At 44.4% G+C, this 1,972-nt stretch overlaps 1 protein-coding gene across 1 annotated transcript; it reads right to left on the bottom strand.

Moving 5' to 3' along the window:
• Positions 1 to 732: 732 nt before the first annotated feature.
• On the bottom strand, positions 733 to 1,677 carry LOC115637893 (olfactory receptor 14A16-like). The gene has a single exon (XM_030539486.1). The coding sequence runs from the start codon at positions 1,675 to 1,677 to the stop codon at positions 733 to 735; it is 945 nt and encodes a 314-aa protein (XP_030395346.1).
• Positions 1,678 to 1,972: the final 295 nt, after the last annotated feature.

Genomic DNA, 1,972 nt, shown 5'->3' with positions numbered 1-1,972 from the left:
CCTGAGCAACTCATATACATTGAGGGCCAGATTTTTAAAGATATGTTGCCAACTAGTGGAATTTTCAAAGGCATCTACACACCTAACACCTAGATACGTCAGAAAATCACAAGAGGGAGAAGTCTACACTTAGAACACTGCTTTGACCCAGTGGATTTTTCACACACCTGAGCAACACACTTTTACACCAATATGACTGTAGTGTAAACCAGACCTAGGTGCTTAAATGCCTTTAAAAATGTGGCCTTACCCTTTAAATATCCTTCTGATGGAGGGATGTATAATCAATCACCGGCATATTACATAAGGGGGACTGGGACATAGGGAGATGAAAATAACTTACTGAAAGTGACACACTGAGGGGTGGGGGGGGAGGACAGTGCATGAATCAAGATAGGCAGAGCCTCAATCCAGTTCCTGGGAGGTGGGGATGGATGGTTTTGAGGTTGTCTAAGAAGAGCTTAATTTTACAGAAGAAAAAATATTTCCAGGTCACTTTCTGAGCAGCATTAGGAGTAAGATAAAATAGAAGAAACTTATATTTGCTGACATTAAGAGAGAAATATAAACTTTGATACATCCTGAATCTCTCTCTCTCTCTCTCTCTCTCTCTCTCTCTCTCTCTCTCTCTCTCTCTCTCTAATAATCCCAACCTCAGCTATTTAATTTTTCACACATTGCTATAGTATCTGGATACCTTCTGTTATGCTTTTCTGAATAAATTTTTGCAGATCATTGGAAATATGTGGCCATATTCCACCCCTGCCTTTTCACTTTTCTCAGCGCTCCTTTTATCTCTTTATTCCTGAGGCTGTAGATAATAGGGTTCAGTACCGGTGGTACAACAGCATACAGCACAGGAGCCAACATGTCTTGAGTGGACGGGGCCCTAGAGTTTGGCTTCATGTACATGAAGAATCCAGTGCCGATGAACAAGGAGACTACAATCAGGTGGGGCAGGCACGTGGAAAAGGCTTTATACCTGCCCTCTGCAGAGGGGATTCTCACTACAGTATTGAAAATGTGAATGTAGGACACAAAGATAAAGGTGAAGCAGATCAAACCATAGCAGAGGGCTAAGACGATGTTGTGGACCTTGTTGGGCTGTGTGTCAGAGCAAGAGAGCTGCAGGAGGGGTGGGATGTCGCAGAAGAACTGGTGGACAAAGTTGGGCCCACAGAAGGGTAAACTGAATGAGTTACCCACGTGCAACACTGAATACAGTGCTCCACTAAGCCAGGACCCTGCAGCCATCTGGACACATGCTCTGCTGTTCATGACTGTCCCGTATCTCAGGGGGCTGCAGATGGCCAGGTAGCGGTCATATGCCATGACTGTCAGCAAGGCCAACTCTGCTGTCCCAAACATGATGAAGAAAAACAACTGCAGGAAGCAGCCATGGAAAGAAATGGAGTGGCGGTGCATGATGGCATTCACCATGGATTTGGGGACAGTGGCAGAGATGTAGCAGAGGTCTAAAAACGACATGTTCTTGAGGAAGAAGTACATGGGGCTGTGGAGGTGACGGTCGAGGGTCACGAGGACAATGATGAGGAAATTCCCCATGAAGGCCGCCATGTAAGCAAACAGGAACACAAGAAAGTGCAAGATCTGCAACTCACAGATGTCTGAAAATCCCAGGAGACGGAATTCAGTCACAGAGGTTTGGTTGGTCATGGCCTACCTGGCGAGAATGGGAAAGACAAGGAAGAGCCATTAGGAAAATGCAGTTAGATTGAAAAGCACTGAAACAAACATCTTTTCCCAATGCATATGACCTACAACACTTTATATGCAGAGGAAGGTTGTGACACTGCTGTCTGTTATGCATAAGGAAGTTAAATTAAAAACATAACATACTCTTGCTGGAAGGCAGGAATATAACACTACATTTATTTCTGAGAATAACACAGAAGAACCTAAAACCAGAGAGAGAGAGAAAGCAGGCTGCTTCCTAAGGAGAGAAACACAA

Source organism: Gopherus evgoodei, chromosome 21 (genome assembly GCF_007399415.2).
Source record: "Gopherus evgoodei ecotype Sinaloan lineage chromosome 21, rGopEvg1_v1.p, whole genome shotgun sequence".
NCBI classification, from domain to species: Eukaryota; Metazoa; Chordata; order Testudines; family Testudinidae; genus Gopherus; species Gopherus evgoodei.
Note: the sequence above shows the minus strand (reverse complement) of the source record. Positions and strands in the feature narration are given on the sequence as shown.

Bases quoted from the DNA above. Each gene is read 5' to 3' on its own strand.
- LOC115637893 (XM_030539486.1), bottom strand. From the start codon at position 1,677: ATGACCAACCAAACCTCTGTGACTGAATTCCGTCTCCTGGGATTTTCA.